Consider the following 20978-nt stretch of genomic DNA (forward strand, 5'->3'; position numbering starts at 1 on the left):
TTAGGCTATGTGCATGCTATTGTAATTTAAAAGTAGAATTTTTAATTTTGCTAGTTGTTTTGCATCACAGCTGTTGCTCTTACATTCAGTTATATACAGGATTTACAATTTATGAGTAACATAATACAAAAAACATTACTGTAGTAATATTGTTAATAGTTTAATTCTAATTTGATGTTGACTTTGTGTATATTTTTAACTGGTATATTGTAATTATTTTAATTACATTAAATGCCACATTATATGCTAATTTGTATGGATTCTGTATCGTGTGGTAGGGGAGGAGGTCAGTAGAGGAGATGACATCAACCCTAGTGAAGCAACTGCATAGTTCATGCCATTATCTTTGAGAAATACAAATGCCTCTTTCTAGTCTTGATGAGACTGCGTTGTGCTGTGTTTGCTCTATAGCTTCCTTGATTTCCAAGGCAGCCACTTGCACAACTCCAAAGTTGGAGAAAAGAGTGAGAAGGTTTGGCATGTTTGGTGCAATGCTGAATCCCTTTTAAAACAGCTGAGATATGGGGCTCTCTATGTGTATATTCTAGGATTCTGTCATTTCCTCTTCTAAAAGACTGTATATGAATAGTGACTTAATCTATGAAGAAGTTACATACTTTCAGGTGAACAAAATAGGACCATAAATATCTTTCATTTCTTAAGAAATCTGTCATCACCTTCCAAAGTTCTTAATGGGCATGTTCTAGCAAGTTTTCACAGAAATATAAGTGGTTCTTAAAGATCAAGGAACCTACTGGTCAAACATAGATTTGAACTGCTGGGTGTGGGGAAGGGTGGTTCCCCTGCCTTTGGGTACTTGGGGTTCCACTTGAATATCTTTGTGAGGGGAAGAAATGGCTGTTTTAAGTATGCTCTAAGTTCTGCAATTCTGGTTTTACTGACTTTGTGAGATGTCTTACTGCCCAAATAAGTGCATGCAGTTCTAAAATAACAACCCAGTTTTTTACATTCAAGAAGAAATTTGGGGTAGCCAAATTTCATGCAAAATGCTTGATGTAGTTTTAAATATGAAATAGGTTAATTTGATATCTTAAATTAATAAAATCTTGAAATCGCTTTATGTGCAGTAAAAATGTAAATAAAGTAAAAGTTTCATTCCTGATTTTTTGTTTTGTTTGTTTGTTTCCTTTTTCAACACTACATAGTCACTGACTGAGTGTTTGTTGGAAATGAAGGACTGGAGCAGTGCCATAGGAGAACATGATGCTGTTGAAGACAGTCACTGGGAGAATGACATAAAATGTGAAAGAGAAAATGGAGAACATTTAGGTAAATGCTGACCTATCTATTATGTAAGCAAAAAGAAAAGAGAGATTAAGGTTTTTCAAATTCTAGTAGTGGAGCTTGCTTTCTTTGTAAATGCGTCCTTGTCTAAAAAAAAGAATTCAAACAAGACCATAGCATTGGTTTTCACCTAAGCTTTAGGTGTGCATCTCTCAGTGCTACCAGGGCATGTTCAAAATGAATATTATCAAGCTTCCTTTTTAAAATAACAAAACCCACTTCCTTAAAACAGTTCACCCCCACCCTTGCATAACTCATCAGAACACAAACTTGTTTGACAACTCTACTCATTCTGGTCCTTAGCTTGTGGATAAGCGGCCTACACAGAAAGTTCAAGGGCTTTAATCCTGAGGAGGATGTCTCTGGCTGTATTCTGGCATCATTCCCAGAATTCCTTAGCATTCAGCCATGGTCATTAAAATGGTGTCAACCTAGATTATTTCTGCAGTGTGGATGCAGCCTCTCGTTGAATTGACTAAGCATACCAAATCCATTTCAGAAATAAGAATGCTGCTCTGAAGGTTAATCAGGTGAATGGTGTTCTCTCTTCTCCACTCTCGCTGCTGCTTCATGTTTTTTAATTGAGCTTTTGGAAATGTATCTTTAATATTTACAAGTAACAAATTCTTTGTATAATACCAAGAGTGGGGTTTTGTGCGGGTTTTGGTGATTTACTGTTATTTCTTCCCTCCTCTCTTTGTTCATTTTATCAGATGATCAAGAAAAACGAACCATAAAGAAACTGATTTATGCTGCAAAGGTAACTAATGTCAGTGTTTGTTTTTACTATCTTAAAAAGCTATAGAGAAGATAATCAAAAGAAGAAAATCTTGCACATCTTCTGTTTTACTAGCATGCCTATTTAGTGTATGAACGCTTCATATATGTTGTTAGCTGCCTTGGGAATATTTTTACATTGATGAGCAACATTAATAAATACATTTTAAAAAATAACAAAATTAGGCTTTTTCCCTTCCAAACCATGGTTCAGACTTTTGTGGGTTGGATCCATAGCTGCTCTTCTGTGAACAGAAGTGCTCTGCTTATCAAAAAGATGTACATTTTGTGGGAGGGTTATTCTGGCAAGCAGATTGGAGGTGATTTTTGACTCACTTCTCCCTATGTCACCAAGGAAGTTTCTCAGCATTCAGGATTTCATGGTGTTGCAAGTGAGGAGGAGAATCATAACATTTCTTTCTTGGATTGAGGGTCTTGTGAATTGAATTATTTTCACAAGAAGACTGGATACAAGCCAATGGCTTTTGATTACGTGTGCGAATTCTGGCATGATATTCTCATATAATTATAGAATGATGCCTGGATTTCCCCTAACACTAGGTAGTCACTGTTGTATCAAAAGATGACCCAGAATTAACTGAAGACTTATTATACACATGGAAACATAACATCAGTAGTCAGTCTATCAGTTATGATCTTAAATTGTTTGTATTTTTTTCTCTTTAATGTAGCTGAATGCTTGTTTAAAATCCATGGAAACAGAAAGAAACCAAATATATTCAAAATTAACTGATGAAAAGAAAGCAAAAGAAGAACTTGCAGGTAATTTCAAATGTTTTTATAATTTTTAAATACTGTAGTTTTTTTTTAAATGAATGAAGTGAGAAGATGAAATTAATTCATATTTTAAGAAAATAGGTACTTAACCATTTCAACTAATTAGAAAAAAAACACTACATGAGTTGCGATTAATCATTGAGCAGAGACATCTTGATATGATACATAAATTGTTAAGCCCTACTTAGCTGTTGCACTGTGCAGCTGTTCTCTGTTGCTACCCTCATCCTGTCATTTTTGATTTTTTTAAGGAAATTTTTTTGAATAGAGATAGGGACAAAAGTGGATATGCACCTATTATCATTGCTATTATTTTATTGACTGCTATTTGAACTTCTTAGTTGAATGACCTTAGCACACTTGTGTGCGGCATCATTATTAAAAGTAACGTGTCTGGTGCCTTTTGCTGTCTCCCTCCCCAAAGCTGATATTCAAACATATTTCTCCCAAACTTTAGTCCTAAATTCTATGTGGAAGTAAAAAAGAAGGGAAGAAAAAAGAATGTGTTTTCCTTTGTAGAATTTTCCAAGCATTTTTCACATATATAAGCACATCACATTAGAAAAATAAACAAAAACACTCTCCAAAGCTATCTGAATTTATAAGATCATCATGAAGTTTTAAAACTACTCTGATTCAGGGGCTGGGGTGACATGCCCATCCCTGCACTGCCCTGGGACCTGCTACTGATGCACTCTCCATAGCTTGCCGTGCCATTGCTCCTACTGAGTAGCTCCTTATTGCTGCATCTAATGCGGAGATGCAGATCCTGGCAGCACCCCTTTCCCGCATTAGATGCAGCAATTGGGGGGGGGGATTCTCAGTAGGAGTGATGACATGCAGGGAAGGAGCGTGGGGGCCTTTTAAACAGCCAGAGTTTGATTCAGATTTTCTAGGAAATTCCATGGCAAACCAGAGGTCAAATTGATCAGGGCTGAAGGCTGTTTACCTTCAGATCCATGAGGATATGGATGAAAAAACTGTAGATGATCATGCCTCATATTAAATGGTAGCAATGTGAATGTGTACATTTCAATGTGTCTGCATTCACGTCACCCCCATTTAATAATACAGGATAATCCGTGTTCATTTGAATTCATGGATCCAGAACCCATGAATCTGGAAGATTCAATGTATTTTCAGTTTTCAACATGATTTTTCTTTTATGTGTGGGTTTAAATTACTGGATGCTGTAATGTTATCTCTGTGTAACAGAACGCATTGAATGTTTGCAAAAGGAACATGGCGTATTGCAGTCTGAAAATACACATTTTGAAAATGAAGTTCAGAAGCTTCAGCAAAAGGTTAAAGTTATGTCAGAGCTGTATCAGGAAAATGAAATGAACCTTCACAGGTATTGGTAGCAGTAGATTCATTGTTTCATCAATAGTTAATCATTAATTGCTTAATTTCATGATTCAACAGACTCTGTATTTTAGATATTGCAAACAGTTGGAGTATTTTACATGTAAACTGAATCTAACATGTTACTTCACTAATTTACATTTCTGTACTGGCACAGGGATCTTACTGCCCAATCTTGCCTTCTCAAAACTTTTTATGATTTTGCTGTATGATTCAAATACTTGCTTACTCTATTGTGATCCTGGCTTCTTGGGAATCATGTTTATTATGTAAAATATATATTTTTGAGATAGGCACCATCACAAAAAAGGACGTTGTGGTTGCCTATAGCCCCCTTTCCCACCACATGATTGCCTTGTGCTCATCACTGCTTCCTCATAGTAGTTGCCCCCACCCAAAGAAAATTTCCAAGAAGCATGCCAAGAACATCAGTTAACCCTTTTTCTGTGTGCTGGCTCGCAAAATTTCTCCCCTTGAGGAAATAAAATATTTGTTTGTAGATGGGGAGAGGGAGGAAGTGAACAAAGCCTCAAAGTAGAGAAATCAGATGATAATAGAGTGGCTCTCCCTATCCACGGATTCAAGCACCCACTGCTTGAAAATATGCAAAAACATAAATTCTAAAAAGCAAACTTTGCTTTTGCCATTTTATTTAAAATACACCATTTTAATATGCCATTGTATACCGTGGAACTTGAGCATCCACAGATTTTGGTATCCACATCCTGGAACCAAACCCCAGCAGATGCCAAGGGCCCACAGTATAATTAGCTTTATTGTTTCTCCTTTTTGCACAAGGGCTCATTAATTAATGTCATCTAAGGCTAATTTAGACCTCAGTTTTTCTTGTTGTTTTGAAAAGGAGATTATTTATGGTAAGTCCAACACATTTTTCTTGCTCAGCTTCTAAAGAAAGGGTTTTTTCCCCTTCTGCAGTTGAGTCTCTGTCTTTTTTCCCCTTTCAATATTCCTTTTGACTGAGAAGTTAGCTAGCATATGGTAAGCTTCCCTTTATTTCTGAAGGACAAACTTCCAAACTTTACTGTCATTGTTCAAGGTCAGATTTCCCCTTTCATTTCTCTCACTCCAAGAAATAGTATAGCATTTACATTTCTAGACTGCTTCTCAGTGAACTCAGCACTCCCTAAGTGGTTTACAAGCTGGGTACTCATTTTACTGACCTGTGAAAGGATGGAAGGGTGAGTCTCCTTGGAGCCCTGAGATCAAACTCACAACCTAGTGGCTGCAGTACCAGCATTTAACCACTGTGCCACCAGGGCTCCTTATTTTCCTGGAATGTTCACACCAGGATTTATCTCCTTACACTGCTCCACTGTTTTTCATTCTGTTTTATACAAGATGTGCAGGAGAAGCCTTATTCTTGGGCCATATTATTATATAGCATGGTCCAGTGACAAGCCTGCTCCTGCACATGTGTGAGTAATCAAAATGAAAAGGAGGAGATCACAGCCAGGATGCCCACAAAAGAAATGCTGGAGATTTTTGCAGCTTTATCTTTTATTTTATCCTTATGCTTTTGATTGGCCTTGCCAGTCTCTTTTTGTTATAGTTGGTCAGAGTGGTACAGGAGTAGGCTTCCTATTGAGCTTCCTGCCACTAAGATGAAGATAGCCTCAGATTTTTGTGGTTATGATTTTCAGTAAAAAAATTAAAAGTGCCTAAGTTGTGGCTAATCAGTGGCTAAATTCTTTTTAAAAGGAAGTTGACTGTAGAAGAAAAAGAGCGTTTGCAAAAAGAAGAAAAACTTTCCAAAGTTGATGAGAAGATCATTCATGCTGCTGAAGAACTAAATATTTATCGGTAATCATAGCTTATGTTGGCATTTTCATTTATTGAATCCATGAAATTCAAGAATGGGTCTGAACAACTAAAAGTTGTGGGGAAAACCACAGATGATCGGATATAGTAAAGATTAAGTACAGTGGTACCTCGGGTTACGAAATTAATTCGTTCCGCGGCTAATTTCGTAACCCGAAAAACCTTCGTAACCCGAATTGCCATAGGCGCTAATGGAGAAAAAGCCGCGGCTCCATTTAAAACAGCGCCGGGGTTTTTTCGTAACCCGAAAAAACCTTCGTAAGCCGAAACAATAAATCCCTATGGGATTTTTTCGTATCCCGAAAAATTCGTAAGCTGGGTAATTCGTATCCCGAGGTACCACTGTACTCCCATTTAGCACGACCCTTATCCCCAGGTTCTTTCCAGTAAAGTTGCAGGAGTAACCTGGGAACATGCACCAGGGAACTGTGAAGTTACTCAATAAACATTGCAATATGGATTCAATTGGTACTTTGCATGATGGGAAGGCACTTTTATCTCTTCAAAGCAACCCCATAAATTGTATCAATTTCCTCATGTTGCTTTCGCTTCTTCTGTTGAATCCTAAAAAACAGTTAGGGGCATGCTGTTGAGAGGAGGACCAAGAAGGTTCTATGGCACGTGCACGGACATCTGCTTCTCTAGATCCAGCCTACAAACCCTTCCCTCACTAGAGTGTTACAGGTAGTTTAAAAGCTTGTGAATCTTCAGTGCCAGCGGAGAGCTGGATACCTAGTGTTGGGTATTGGAGTGTTTTTTCTTCTGCATAAAGGTAAATCTTCAGTGTTTACCTTTCCTACCTGCTTCCCAGGCAGAGCCATTTCACCTAAAGCAGACTGTTGAGCTTCCGTAGCAGGGACAAGAGCGACTCCATCCTGTTCTAGTCCTTTCTCCTTCATGGCAGTAGGGTTTTCAGTCAGGGTGACAAAAGGGAAGAGATTACAGCATGCATAATAATATTTTTTGCCATTATATTTTTAAAAAATGACATACTGTTGAAATTTCATGGTAAGACATGATGCTAATATCATCTGTTTGTGCAAAATTATCCTTGTTTTGCATTTATTTATTTATAGACAGCAGGCAAAAGATTTAGAAGAAGAACTGGAAAGAACTGTTCGCTCTTACCAGAACCAGGTATATATATATATTGCTTTTTTAACTGGCACTTTATGTACCTTGGGATGTTATAGTTGACTTCCAGGTTTGATAAAGCTGCTGGCTTGAAATTATCTAGCTTCTACATATATTCCCATTGATTTTAGTTTGATTTATTTCAAAATACATTTCAGTATTACAGTATGATCCTAGTAAGAAGTACAGAACCATAGAAATCAATGAAATTGCTTCCAGATAAGTGTAAATAGCATTACAACCGTGGCTATTATTTTCTACTGACATTACAACTTAAAATTATTTATACAGCGCAATTATGCACTACAGCCTTTCAGACTTATTTATTGACTTTGTCACATATTTGATATTCAATATGCTATGTATTTGTATTTTATCAAAGTATGCCAGATTTGAGCAATGGAGGCATTCAGTGTTTGCCCCTGTGCAGCAAAACTGGTGCTGGAAGAACTGTGTCACTACATGTGCTTTCCTCCCAGATCCTCAAAACAGTTGGTTACAAATAATGCAATAGATGTAATTTCTCTTTTTCCAGTAACAAAAGTATGATCAGTTACATTATGATTCTAACTTAATGAAACATAATTTCACTTACTTTGTACTATAAGGCAGAAAATTACTTTGAGATATGGGAAAGTAAAGCATTACTTTTAATCATATGTCCTTATAACAGTATCTGGTTATTTTTCAGGGCCCTTTTTGTTATTTTTGTTATTTGCTTTTAAGTTAGCTGTGACTTCAGGTGACTGAGTTATATAAGCTGTAACACTGTGCAGTTGTAACAGTATCTACAACTAATTACATTTTAGAAGTACCTTTCCAAGCTTAGTTTCCTTTTCCCTTAATGTGTGTAGAGAAGAGAAAAGGGTAAAGAGAAAAAAGACACAGAATAAAAATGTGAGAATGAGAGAGAAAAGCACAGAGAAAAAAAGGGACAACATGGTGTGCAGAAACCTGTGGCCTAGGTGAAAAGAAGGGGTTAAGTAAGAGATGTGGGTGTATGCAGTGAGGCGGTCAAGAGAGCATCATGAAGTGGACAGGGAGCATAACAGAAAGAGAATAGAAGGGGGGGAATGAAATGTGCCATTGCATTTTTTCAGTATTGTTAATGTACTGTTGAACTTTTTTTTAAAAAAAGAGAGAAGTGTGCCTTTGAACTAATGGCTAAATTCTGTTTAATAGATTATGTCACATGAGAAGAAAGCTCATGATAACTGGGTAAGTTGCACATGTCTGTGTGGCTTAGATTTTTCAGGGATGCACATTTGCCCCTCTGCACTTTAACTGCTCCAAAAGAACATATAAACTGCTTATTTAAACCCAACAACTCCCAGTGTAGCTCTTCAGCTGGGGGAACTGAGAAGCAATTTTGGGTGATTCTTCAGAGGTGGCTGCAAATCCAGATGAGCACAGGGATTCTGCTTCCCCCTTTTCCATCTGTTCGAAAAAATAGTAGTTTCTTCAGTTTATAGAAACATTTTTTGCTGTTTTAATTTGACAAAATTGTCTCTAATGTACTGGTACTTTTGATCATCTGTCCTTGGTAACAGCATAGAATCCACTTGCAGGGCTCCAAGTGATGTTCAGGGGCATTTCAGAAGGAACTGTTTCAAGGCAGAGCAAGAATGGAGGCAGGAAACAGTCTTTCCACAGCCCTCATTATTATCAGCCCTTATTAAAGAACTGGAGGTTTATTGAACTGGTCATCTTAATTTAGTGCGAATAAAAAATATTTACTGACATAAAAAGCAGCAAATCTAGATAACTCTGTCACAAAAGTGCAAATTTCTATTAAGAAGCAGTCTCACCACCAGCATGTGCCCATGGGTGCTACAGGTTCTTAAATGTTTCTTAAAACCTATCTGATTTGGGGGACAAGTGGTGGGGGTTTTTTTTTCCCCTTCAATTTTTAGGGACTGGTATTATGCTTTTGCCCGTTGGCTACAGTTGTTTACTTCTTTTCTGGAAACTCCAGGGACTGGCAGCAGATGGCTCAATGACTGGCACCAGTCCATGGATCACCACTTTGAGTACTGCTGCATGTAGTGTACACATTCCCTTGTGAATCATATCTTTCAGAGTCTTTTCTTGTAAAAATAAATCCTTTAATCTCATCTGGCTTTGTTTCAATGTCAGTTTAATAAATGCTCAGGGTGCTCTCTGTTGCTTTTTTGTAATGATAATCAGACTGTCCTGTTATAATAATAGCACTGCAGTTAATGGAACACAGTGTTATTGTACAACAAACCTTCTAGTCAAGAACAAAATAAAACACCATCCCTCTCGTTCCACTATTCTATGTCACTCTAGTTTTGTTTAGAGATCCACACAAAGGGAATCTGAGAGTTTGCCCATATAGCTTTTCCTTCTCAACTGAATTACTTTTGTGATAGCACTAAACTAGAAGTTACAGAGAGAGAGGTTCCAGCTGGTATGGCTAGTTTTGTACTATGCTTTCCTGCTAATCCTCATAAGTGAGTGGCCTATTGTTTTCAACAGTACTGCCCCATGAACTGGGTGGTTGTTAGCATTGCATAGCTATTCTATCTGGGCATATGCTAATGCTGGATGGGGTCACACTTCCCCTAAAGGGCAAAGTTCGCAGTTTGGGAGTACTCCTGGATTCATCTTTACAGTTATCATCTCAAGTGGATGCGATGGCCAGGAGTGCTTGGTACCAGCTTCGGCTGTTATGCCAACTGCGTCCTTACCTGGACCGAAAGGACCTTGAAACTGTAGTACACGCACTGGTAATCTCGTTTAGATTTCTGCAATGCACTCTACATGGGGCTACCTTTGTACCAAGTTTGGAAGCTTCAACTAGTCCAAAATGCAGCAGCCAGAGTGGTCACTGGAACCTCAAGGTCAGACCACATAACACCTGTATTAAAATCTCTACACTGGCTGCCAATTAGCTTCCGGGCCCAATACAAAGTATTGGTTATTACCTTTAAAGCCTTACATGGCTTGGGCCCAAGTTACTTGAGGGAACGCCTCTCCCTACATAATCCACCCTGCACTCTCAGAACAACTGGGAAGAATTAACTTGAGCATCCCAAGGTGAGATTAACAACTACTCGCGAAAGAGCATATACAGCTATGGCCCCCACGCATTGGAACAATCTCCCGGAAGAGATCCAACTCATTTCTACCTTGGATGCCTTTAAGAAGGCTTTGAAAACTTAGCTCTTCCGGCAAGCATACCCCTCTGATTTTCTATAAAGAATTCCACCTCTCGAATAGAAGTCTATTTCAGGATGTTTGTATATTGTATTACAGTAAATGTTTTTAAATAGAATATTGTTTATATTATGATTTTAAATTGTTATTAGAATTACTGCTGTATTGCTGATTTGTACATTTTGATTGTAATTCCGCTTCGATTCGTCGGGAGAGGCGGGAAAACATAAATAAAACCTATTATTATTATTATTATTATTATTATTATTATTTATTAAAATCCCCCTTTTCCTAGTGTATTATCATTTATGGATTATATATGCTGTTGATTGTGGACATATTTATATGTTTGATTGTAGACGCCATAATGAAGTTAAAGTGCACACAGATGACTAGTGATTTTAAAAAAGCAGGCAAAAGGATACTTAAAGCCAGGCTTACATTCACAGTTTTTCATCATGTATTATCATCTACGATGCTTTAGTTGCAGTATGTTAATTTGGTGGTATGTTCTTCACCTTTTGTATCATTAAGCTGAGGCTTGGCCTTCTAACAGACTCTTGCTTTAGCCTATGAATAAAAAGCTTACAGACATGTACTTTGTATTTTAAGAAATTATAGCATTTGATTAGGGTTTCTTCTTTTTTACAGCTTACAGCCCGTGCAGCAGAAAGACATCTCAATGATTTAAGAAAAGAAAATTTGCACAATAGACAAAAGTAAGTATCTATGTTTTCATGCCAAAAAGCATGATTTTGTGATTTGTTTCTTTAGTGTTATTGTTCTGTTGCTATATGAGGTCTGGGTTCAATATTATCCATGTGTTGGCTAAATTAAATAAATAAATTAGCTTGATGATTTCATATCTGTCAAAGTATCATTGAGTGTCTTTGTCCACTTGCAGTGACAATAATGGATTCTAATGGAATTTTTGCTGAGATGTTATACTGCAGATTGAGCCTGGCTGGCCCAAGATATTAACAGTAATCTGCATAGGAACAAGCTATTCTTTTTTACATCTTGCAAATATGTTGGTCTTGTAGAATCAAAGTTAACAGTAAGGTTTATAAAGGTGAATAATGTTGCAATAATAACCACAGTGAGTGCAAAAATAATTTCTCATTAAACTGTTGACCAGTTTCTTCCTAAATTTATTTAGGATCTGAGGATAAATTGATTAATGGTTTTTTGTTTTAGTTTTGGTCATTCATAATAAAGCATTGATTAAATCACTGAATGCTAAAATGTTAGCATATGAAGTGAATTCGGCTTTGTTAAGGGTCATTCTGAACAGTTGAGTATCTGAATGCAGTATAGGTAAAAGGGCTGGGATCCAGAAGTTCCTTTGTGCAAGCAGAAGGGACATATTTTGCACACACCTCCCTGCTGTGAAGTCTACTGATTAATAATAATTATTATTATTTATATTCCACTTAATCACTTGGAATCCAAGCGGATTACAACAATAAAACAAGATACAGTTAAAAATTCTAAAAACCGCTATCCCTCCCCCCTCATACGATAAACTGATTCTTTTCCCTCATCTGATAAAGCTTTCCCTACCATGTCCCCTGCTGTATCTTTATAATTTGTAAGTTGGGGACACAAGTGGCTACCTGAAGAAGAAAGAAACCCTATTGGTTTTATTATTTGTGCTTCTCTGGATCCAGCCCAGTTCTGTCACAAGATGAGATGCTGTGGTAATAGCTGTATTGCATTCGAAGTGTGTGTTTATCTTTGGCACTGCAAACCTTTGGATCAAGCTATTTATATTTTATTTAAACATATCTGATTTAATCATTAGTACTTGTGAGTTGTTTCAGTCAACTTTACTTCTTGAATTAGCTGATCAACAGTTGTATTAAAAGAAATACAGGGAATATTAAAATGTTGTACTTTCTTTCAGATTAACAGAAGCAGAATTTAAATGCGATCTTTTGGAAAAAGATCCTTATGCTCTTGATGTTCCAGTTAGACCATTTGGCAGAGGTAAATAACCTCATTAAATATATACATGTTATTTACAATATATAGTTGGCCCTCTACATTTTTTACTTTTGCGGATTTGATTAATATGTTCTATCTAGAAATCTCTTGGACCTTCAGCATTTCATTAATATCTAGAAATCTCTGTGGTCCACCAGATTTCTAGCAGAGGTTGATCATAGAGTCATACTGGAGGACCTAGAGATTCCTAGATAGAACTCTTCTCTAGGCATTTATAGGTCTTCCAGTGTGATTCAATGGTCAACCTTTGGTGGAAGTTGACCATAAAGTTGCGCTGTAGGACCTAGAGATTCCTAGAGAGAGGTTCTGTCAAGTAAAAAAATCATTTTTTTTAAATTTGTGGTTTTTCCACTTTCATAGGGATCCTGCATTCATAACCCCAGCAAATGCAGAGGCCCTACTGTAGACAGATCTTGATTACACTTAATGAAATACTGGTTCAAAACACACAACAGAAATAATCCAGTTCAAGACCACTTTAACTACCCTGGTTCAATGCTAGGGATTCTGTGAATTGTAGTTTTGTGAAACATTCAGCCTTCTCTTTCAGAGAGTTCTGGTGCCACAATAAACTATAATCCCTAGGATTCCCTAGCACTGAGCCAGGGCAGTTAAAGCAGGGTCAAACTGGATTATTTCTGCAGTGTGTTTTGGACCACTGTTTGAAGCATAGCTGACTGTTTATATATTTGAAAATTATCTGCATGTAATTGAATTATAGCCCAAACAGCATATAATGTGTTAATTCCCAACACAACCTTCCCTTTTTCTCAAATAAATATCTGAAGCATTCCTTGAAGATTACTTAAAAATGACTTCCTTAGCTATTATTCAAGAACTCCAAATAAAGGCAACCAGTTGTGTCCCCTTTTTGTATATCAAGTTAGTTTCATACTTAAGACCTGGTCTGAAAAGTAAACTGTTGTTTTATTAACTCTAACCTTGTGAATTTTAGTATTTTGTTTTAACTGTTCCAGAGCATTCCCCATATGGACCCTCACCAATGGGCAGACCTTCATCTGAAACAAGAGCTTTTCTTTCTCCCCCAATTTTATTGGAGGGTCCCTTAAGACTTTCACCTGTGCTTCCAGGTGGAGGAGGAGGAAGAGGTACAATTCTTAAATATAAAAACATAAACTGTTAGAGATTCTCTCTCCTCTTAGTCTGTCCCTTTTTTCTTGCTAATGGAACTATAGAAATACATTAAAAAGAACCCCTTTGAGCTTATGTTTGAATCTTCCACATAAACACTCTCTGACATATAGTGTATAGCAGGATCAGTCACACCTTCTGAATTTTATATACTAAAAGTTCTTTCTATTAAATGGTGAGCTGAATCCAAAAGTGCTCTTCTGCATGTGGAAAATATATCCTGCTAATGAAAAGTCTCCTTTATACCTTCCATATTGCTTCTCTAGGAACAGTGAAACTAAATCCAGGTTTCCTTCAGGGCATGTACAGCCATTTGTGAAACAGTGCCTATAGCTATTTCCCCTCTCTTCAATGTTTTTTGGGTTCAACCCTTTATTGTTGACTGTCTTCTGATTTGACATCTGAATGCCAGTGCATGATTTACTTTTGCTAGCTACATGAGTTCTACACCTCAACAATAGTATTGAGGTCAAGGCCTGAAGGAAAGCATAAAACCAAAGTGTTTTTTAAAAAATGAATTTACTTTAAAATCGAGTATTGCTCATTCATTGGACTAATAAAAGAGAACCAAGCGGGACCTTTAAAACTAAGAAAATAAGAGCAGGAAGTGTAGGTCTTTTATATTGCTTGTACCATGAATGTATGAGTGTACTTGCAGTTTAAGCTGTTGATTGCAGGAAAAGAAACACGAAGAGTTTTGTTCTTAACCAATTAAAATTGACAGCGTGCAATGAATAATCACAGGAGCTGTTATTCTCTGGCTTTTGTTTAGAGAGTAGTAGAAACATGCCAGTTTGCTGGATTCGAAGGACAACTATACTCTGAAATTACTTATGTTCAGAACTTACATTAGTATAACAGAATAGATGAAGGACAAAGCCAAATCACTGCTTGACATCCAGAGAATAAGTCATACAGTGGGCCATTGGTATCTGCTGGGGTTTGGTTCTAGAATGGCCCCGTGGATACTACAATTTGTGGATACTCAAGTCCCATAATGAAATGTTGTCCTTTATATATATAAAAAAAATCAAAGTCTGCTATCTGGAATATAGATAGCAGTGGGGGGGGGTTCTCTGGTAAATTCTTTCAGCTGTTTTCTTACTTTAAAGGTATAATCTGTGATTTAAGATTAAATATTGAATTGGATGGGGCCTGTCCATGATGCTTGGGGTCAGTAGGATTGGACTGAGAGGAGCTTTGCCAAGATGTTGCTAACATTGATTAGACTGATGAAAAGGCTTTAACATTCTTTCTTTCTATCTTTGTTCAGGGAGAGGAATCTGAATATAATGTAGATTTTGTTTCAGCATGACTTGTTTTCTCTCTCATCTACAGCAGTTACCTCAGTATTTTTGATTGACTAAACATTTGTATTCCTACTGTGGAGGAAACAGACCGCAGGGCATAAGGAAGGGGCTTCTGAGGCCCATATGTGGTGTTCTGCAGTCTTTATTAGTGGGTTCTGTCATGATACACCAAACAGAGGCTAGTTGGCCATCTGTCAGAGATGCTTTGATTGTGATTTCCTGCATGGCAGGGGATTGGAACTGGATGGCCCTGCGGTCTCTTCCAACTCTATGGTTCTATGATTCTAAAGTGGCTGCAAGGAGGGCTAAGCTTTTGCTTCATACTTGAACAGCTACAGTTTGTTTTTTTAGTTTGAGCCCCCACAAATTCTGATTGATTTTTATTATGCCCCCCCCCCCCAGATAAGCCAGCATGACACCACTGAATATGAACCAGGCATATAAGTAATTTCTAGTCATATGAAACAATTTGCTGCAGCTAATCAAAAATGGAAGTGATGTCTTCCAGTCTTGTTGCAGCTGCAATGGTGGTGGGAAGACATGAGCTTGTTGTTCGTTATTGCTCTGTCTTACAGCAAACGTGGTTTATGGTGCCTTCCAGATTGGCTCAGTGTTTCAGTATATCAAAATGAGCCTTCTTGCAGGCTCAGTGAAAATGGTGTCAGCAGATGTGCCATGTGGTTGAATCTATTTATTTTAACTTGTTCATTTAGGATCAAGAGGACCAGGGAATCCTGGCACCTATGACATTGGCAATGAAAGAGGAGAAATGAATTCTGATAGGTTATCTGATCCCCACAGACCACCTTCGGATACTGGATCTCTGTCACCTCCATGGGATAGAGATCACCGGATAAATCCCTCTCATACAGGTAACTAAACATAGTCTATTATTCTTTGGCAGATGCACATTTTATTACTATTTTTTCACCATTTTATAAGCTGTAAAGCTCATTCTGTTTTATTTTGGGCTGTCTTGGTTGGGCTTGGTCACCCACTGGCTGACCTTGGGCGACCTTGAGCAAGTCACATTTTCTCAGCCTCAGAAGAAGGCAACGGCAACGGCAACCCCCTCTCTGAGCAAATCTTGCTAAGAAATCCTGGTGGCCTTAGGGTCACCATATGCCAGAGACTACTTGAAGGCACACAACAACAACTAACAGAAAAATTGGAGGAAAAATGTATTACACAAATAATGGGTCTACCAGAAGGGCAAAAACCAGTTTCCTTGTTTAACAGAAGTTTGACTGAGGTTGGCAAGGTGGAGAGAAGCACCAAGATTATTATTTCAAATTTATATAGATCCATAGAAAGCTGGTTGGGTGCTGGCTGAAAAATATATTCACTTTTTAATCAGCAAAATTATTTTGTTAAATCAGTAAAATAAACTGAGTTTAAAGAAGCCAGATTTTCTCATCAGTGAACTAATGGATTGTTTTGAGTATCTTTATAAAATGCACAAGCCAGTTGGCAGGTACTTACTAAAAGGTCATATTTTAAAACTGTGAATTTAAAACTGTTCCACACACATATATATATATATATATATATATATATATATATATATGATTAACTTTTGGAGGGGTTACATGGTCTTTATATCTCCTTAGACTATGAAAGGGATGGATGACTAGGGAATCATTGCTTGCTTAGATGATAATACACTTTGAGACCAATTAGTTGAAAATCCTTTGGATGAATCTTTCTCTCTGCAACAAATCCCTTTTGAATTATCAAGTTCCCTTTTACAGAGAACAGCTAAATGAAAAGCACTGGCATCATCTTCTCAATTAATACTCTTTAAACAATTAAGAAGTCTTATCAGGACATGAAACAGCAGTGACCTGAGCACCTACACTAACATGCTACAAATTATAAGCACCACATTTGCCTTTGCCTTGATAATGACTGAAGTTTACTTCATCACCAGCTTGCAATTCAACATTGTCTTGAAGTTTTTCCCATGAGAGAATTTTTTTTGTTATCGTGCACTACATAATTTATGTAACCAAATTATCTTCCACACATTTCATGATGTCTCTATAGAAAGGTGTAATGTTTTTAACAGAAAAAAGGAGGCGGGGGGTTTTGTGGAGAAGAACAGCAAACATGTTAAACAACGAGCTTGAGGTGGGGGCTAAGGTCTGTGGTGCAGCCTGTCCCCACTGCACATTGGAGAAGGTTTCTAAAGCTTTAGGAGGATCCTTCACATCAAACACATTGTCTAATGCATTTGCTGTTCCTTGTTCCGGTCAAAAAAATGCGCCCTGCACTCTGGGGGCAAGTCTTCCCTGCTATTTGAAGTGAATAATGGCAGCAAGTCAGTCACTAAAAATATACAAGTTGCGAGTTGAATTAGTGAGCCATTTATTGTCATTCAAGTGACTTAAGTCCAACTTGAATTTGAGTCAGTTGACTGATCCCTTGGCATGGGAAAGCTTTGGATCTAAGCTGTAATATTGCTCTTTCAGTAGCATTCACCGATTCTTCATTTTCAGCATACATTTCAAAGTTTAAAGATTGCCATTGTTAAAATAAGAGGTAGCAAGAAAGATGTGTTCTTCTTCGTAGTCTCTGTGTCTCACACAATAGAGTCTGCCTCTGTGCAGAGACTCCATTTGGAGGCTGCAAAGCTAAGCAGATTGGCAGTAGTCCTGCACACTCCCATACACTGAGCATGCCAAGTACCGCCAATCTAGCTCTTCCTTCAGTTCTCTTCTGTCCGTCGCAAGAGAAACATCTTCTTTGGATTGCTCCTCAGCTGAGTAGATGTCTCCTTTGGGAGACTTATTTTACTTTTATTTTACTTTTTTCTTTTGATCCTTTTCTCCCTTGAGCATTGATCTTTAATTTTTTTAATTTTTGTGTGGAGAGCGAGCTTTCTTTTCTTTAGCCCAGATGGACTTCTCGTTCTTGGGCCTCTTATGGTCTCCACTTCTCTTTTCAAAAAATGCTCCTCTTGTAACGGAAAGCTCGCCTTTAATGACGGACACTCTGAGTGCCTTCTTTGTTTGGGTGAGACTCATGTTACTGCCAAATGCATACATTGCAAAGCCTATACCCTGGTGACTCTCCATAACAGGGCACAGAAGCTCAAATCTTTTTTGTGGGAGCATTCTCTTTCAGTTGCCCCAAAATCTGCCTTTCCACCAGATCCCTTGGCTAAAATTCCAATGTCCAAATTCCCATGGATTCCAAAGTTTTCACAGAGTGCTTCGTTATTGATGTTGACACCTCCTTCTACTTCAAAAATAACTTCGACATCACCCCCTGGGCCTCTTGTTGCCTCGACGTCGACTGCTTCAGCATCGATGCCCCAACTGCCATCTGCTGCCTGATCAAATCAGCAGGTTTAATCGGCGAAACACATTAAAAACTTGTTAAAAATTAAACAATTAAAACTTCACATAAAAACAATATAAAATTACAAACATTAAAACCACAATAAAAACACTGTATAACAACACCCCATATAAAAAGCCATTCCATGATCACATATTAAAAGCCTGCCTGAATAAAGCTGTTTTTGCTTACCAGGAGCAGCCACCGAGAAGGCTCTCTCTTGTGGTCTCACCATGCAAGCCTGTGATGTGGGTGAGACCGAAAGAAAGCCTTGTTCCTAGGTTCCTGAAGAACCTAGGGCTCTGGTAGGTTCATATGAGGAGATACGGTTTCTTAAATAGTCTGGACCTAAGCTGTGTAGGACTTTATAGGTCATGACCAGCACTTTGAATTGTGCCCAAAAATGAACCGGTAGCCATTGAAGTTGTTTCAACAAGGGAGTTATATGCTCCTTATAACTAACCCTGGTCAGCATTCTGGCTGCAGTGTTTTGAACCTGCTGAAGTTTCCGAACAGTTTCCAAAGGCAGACCAATGTAGAGTGTGTTACAGTAGTCTAAACAGGATGTAATCAAGGTGTGTGTCACTGTAGCCAGAGCTGACGTCTCAAGTAATGGGCACAGCTGGCGCACAAGTTTTAGCTGTGCAAATGCACTCCTGGCCACTGCTGAAACCTGGGCATCCAGGCTCAGAGTGGAATCAGCTGCAAGCCTGAGATTTCAGCAAGAGTGTAACCACATCCAGCACAGGCAAGGTCCCTTTTCCCTGATCTGCCTTACAACTGACCGGGAGCACCTCTGTTTTGTCTGGATTAAGTTTCAGTTTGTTGCCCTCATCCATTTCATTACTGCTAGCAGACACTAGTTCAGTTCAGAGACAGTTTCCTTGGAATCAGATGGGGAAGAGAGATGGAGTTGAGTGTCATCAGCATACTGATGACACCTCACCTCAAAACTCCAGCTGACCTCTCCCAGTTGTTTCATATAGATGTTAAATAACATGGGGGACAGAACAGAGCGCTGAGGGACCCCACAGGTCAAGGACCAGGGGGTCAAACAGGAGCCCCCTAACACCACCTTCTGAGTCCACCACTCCAAGAAAGACCGGGACCACTGCATAATAGTGCCCCCAAAGCCCCATCCCAGAAAGGCAACTCAGAAGGATACCATGGTCAGTGGTATCAAAAGCTGCTGAGAGGTCTAGCAGGACCAACAGGGACACACTCACCCTGTCCAGTTCCCTGTGGAGCTCATCCACCAAGGTGACCAAAACTGTCTCTGTCCCATAGCCAGGTCTGAAGCCAGATTGAAATGGATCTAGGTAATCCATTTCATCCAGAAACCTCTGAAGCTGGGTGGCCTCCACACAGTCCAGAACCTCACCCAAGAATGGAATATTAGAGACTGGCCAATAGTTATCCAAAATGTTGGGAACCATGCTAGTCTTTTTCAGCAACGGTCTCACCACAGCCTCCTTTAAGCAGGATGGAAATCTGCCTTGCTAGGGTGAAGTGTTCACCACTCCCTTTACCCAATGTCCCTGGCTTGTCCGAGTCAATTAGAATTAATAATGCAAATCTATTGTTTACATTCTCTTTAAGTTCTACTGGGATGTTCTTCATGTTTATTTTGGCACAGTGACTGATTTAGTGTCCTTCTTTAGCTTTACTCTTAATTTTTGATATTATCAGTTCAGTTCATGGTCTGTGCAACAATCTGCTCCTGGTCTTGTGTTTGCAGAGAGAGCATCAACATCCTTTGCTTCCAGTTTATTCAGTGTATTTGATTTCTGTGTTGGCTATCTGACCATGTCCATGTATACAGTTGCTTCTTTGTTATTTGTGTTTTTTAATAATTTTCCATAGTCATGTAGTTATATCAAGAACACAAATATATCTATATTATCAAAGTCTCATATAGATATAAATTCGGTGTCATTTGATATGTTATAAATCCTACTATTACTTAAAAATTATACTACTTTTCCTGAAAATAAATTTAAGGCTGTACCCTTACTTTATGTATGAAATTTCAATAATTAAAACAAACATATGTACAGTGATTTATACAGAATATGCAATGACTCAACATATATAAATTGATAGATGGTGTTCCTAATCTTCCCAGATTGGGACACATTGTATACACTTTGTTCCTCTCTTTTCTAATTTTAATCTCCAATATCTGCTGATTCTCTGAGACAATTGGTAAATTTCTAATGGTTGTTTCTTATTTATGTATTTCTATTCTCAAATGTTTCATAAAGATGAACTGCTGATTTTCCCAACTTCTCCCATAATGGAGTCACTTGTTTCCAGTCTTTTAAAAATTTACTTAATAATATGATTGTAATATATTTTCTAGTAAAATTGTAAATTTATCAATTTTAACCATTTCATATAGTTTAACAGCCAATGATTTTCTGAGGGTATCCTTGAGTTTTTCTACCTCCTTGCACATGCTTTCAGGCTTAATATCTGGATCCTAAGCTAAATTTTCCAGCAGTTTTTGATTCTCTTGTTTTCTACTTTAACAATCTAATCACTGACTAACAGCAAGTCCTGGTTGATTGACTGATTAGTGCACTTATATCTCGCCTTTCTCCCAAAATTGGATCCAAGGTAGCTGTGTTTTGGTGTGTTATTCCTGGACACCAGCATAGCAGCTTAGAATTATTATTCTTCTTCGTGATCACTGCGAAGCACACAAATGGGTTATTCTGCACCTGCGCAGCATTTCCGGATCCTACTGGAATTGCTAGGGAAGACTTT

At 38.0% G+C, this 20978-nt stretch overlaps 2 protein-coding genes across 13 annotated transcripts in view; one reads left to right on the plus strand and one right to left on the minus strand.

The window, feature by feature from the left end:
* Positions 1-20978, plus strand: part of MIA2 (MIA SH3 domain ER export factor 2) — a 95914-nt gene that overhangs the window by 41904 nt on the left and 33032 nt on the right. For 11 of the 12 annotated variants that reach the window (XM_042438311.1, XM_042438320.1, XM_042438289.1 and 8 more), the window contains 11 exons: positions 1167-1290; positions 2019-2065; positions 2775-2865; positions 4096-4234; positions 5965-6066; positions 7161-7221; positions 8401-8436; positions 11050-11117; positions 12305-12387; positions 13383-13514; positions 15581-15739. In XM_042438311.1, coding sequence (XP_042294245.1) covers positions 1167-1290; positions 2019-2065; positions 2775-2865; positions 4096-4234; positions 5965-6066; positions 7161-7221; positions 8401-8436; positions 11050-11117; positions 12305-12387; positions 13383-13514; positions 15581-15739 — 1042 coding nt within the window. The remainder of the gene's footprint in view (positions 1-1166; positions 1291-2018; positions 2066-2774; positions 2866-4095; positions 4235-5964; positions 6067-7160; positions 7222-8400; positions 8437-11049; positions 11118-12304; positions 12388-13382; positions 13515-15580; positions 15740-20978) is intronic. The other variant, XM_042438295.1, reaches the window with a different exon arrangement.
* The window catches only part of FBXO33 (F-box protein 33), a 38528-nt gene continuing 34315 nt past the window's right edge, over positions 16766-20978 (minus strand). The window contains exon 5 of the mRNA XM_042438364.1: positions 16766-18201. Coding sequence (XP_042294298.1) covers positions 17923-18201 — 279 coding nt within the window. The 3' untranslated portion in view covers positions 16766-17922. The remainder of the gene's footprint in view (positions 18202-20978) is intronic.

This window comes from Sceloporus undulatus, chromosome 1 (genome assembly GCF_019175285.1).
Source record: "Sceloporus undulatus isolate JIND9_A2432 ecotype Alabama chromosome 1, SceUnd_v1.1, whole genome shotgun sequence".
Taxonomy (NCBI): domain Eukaryota; kingdom Metazoa; phylum Chordata; class Lepidosauria; order Squamata; family Phrynosomatidae; genus Sceloporus; species Sceloporus undulatus.